Source organism: Mesitornis unicolor, unplaced genomic scaffold, assembly GCF_000695765.1.
Source record: "Mesitornis unicolor isolate BGI_N332 unplaced genomic scaffold, ASM69576v1 scaffold33805, whole genome shotgun sequence".
NCBI classification, from domain to species: Eukaryota; Metazoa; Chordata; class Aves; order Mesitornithiformes; family Mesitornithidae; genus Mesitornis; species Mesitornis unicolor.
The window spans coordinates 1,607-2,325 of record NW_010188064.1 but is presented as its reverse complement, the minus strand read 5'-3'; the positions used below and the strand labels follow the sequence as shown (position 1 = coordinate 2,325).

The following is a 719-nucleotide window of genomic DNA, read 5'->3' as shown; positions in this document are numbered from 1 at the left end:
CCCCACAGGGTTTGGGGTGCAGGGACCTCATGGGAAGCGTTCAATGGTTCTGGAGGTGGGGTCAGGGGCTCCATGGGGAGGAGCACAGAAGCCCTATGGGAGGATGCTGGGACCCGGGACAGAGACCCCAGAGGGAGGGTCAAGGACCCCGGGGCAGTCAGGGACCCCATAAGTGGGGGTCAAGGATGGGGAAGGGGTTGAAGGTACCCCAGAGGGGGGCTCAAGGACCCCAGGGGTGGCAGAGACCCCATGGTGGGGTGCCGGGACCCCGGGGTGGTCAAGAACTCCACAAGGGAGGGTCAAGGACTCGGGGTGGGTGTGAAGGGACCACTCCGGGGGGTTCAGGGATCCCAGAGGGAGGGTGAAGAACCCCAAGGGTGATACAGGGACCCCCGGGTGAGGGTCAGAAGGGGACACCCTGCTCCCCCCAAACTGCGAGGTGCAGTGACCTCTTTTCTCTAGAGGGATGTTCCCAGGTGTCGGGGGCATATGGCGGCACAGGGGAACTCGGTGCTGGAGCCGGGCTGGCTCATGTCCCCCTCTGGTCACCCCTACCTGGCCTCCATCCTCCACAAGAACCAGCGCAGAGTGTTTGGTGAGCCCCCTACCCTCCTTTAACCCCCCCAAAATGGGGTGCCAGCATCCCAAAGAACCTCACACACCCCCCACAGGTCTACTGGAGCGCCCGGTGCTGCCCCCCGCCTTGGCTGCCCCCCCCG

General features: G+C 65.1%; 1 protein-coding gene across 1 annotated transcript in view; it reads left to right on the top strand.

The window, feature by feature from the left end:
* The first annotated feature begins 489 nt into the window (after positions 1-489).
* The window catches only part of RSG1 (REM2 and RAB-like small GTPase 1), a 1,718-nt gene continuing 1,488 nt past the window's right edge, over positions 490-719 (top strand). Inside the window, exons 1-2 of the mRNA XM_010185655.1 lie at positions 490-595; positions 672-711. Of these exons, the coding sequence (XP_010183957.1) occupies positions 490-595; positions 672-711 (146 nt within the window). The remainder of the gene's footprint in view (positions 596-671; positions 712-719) is intronic.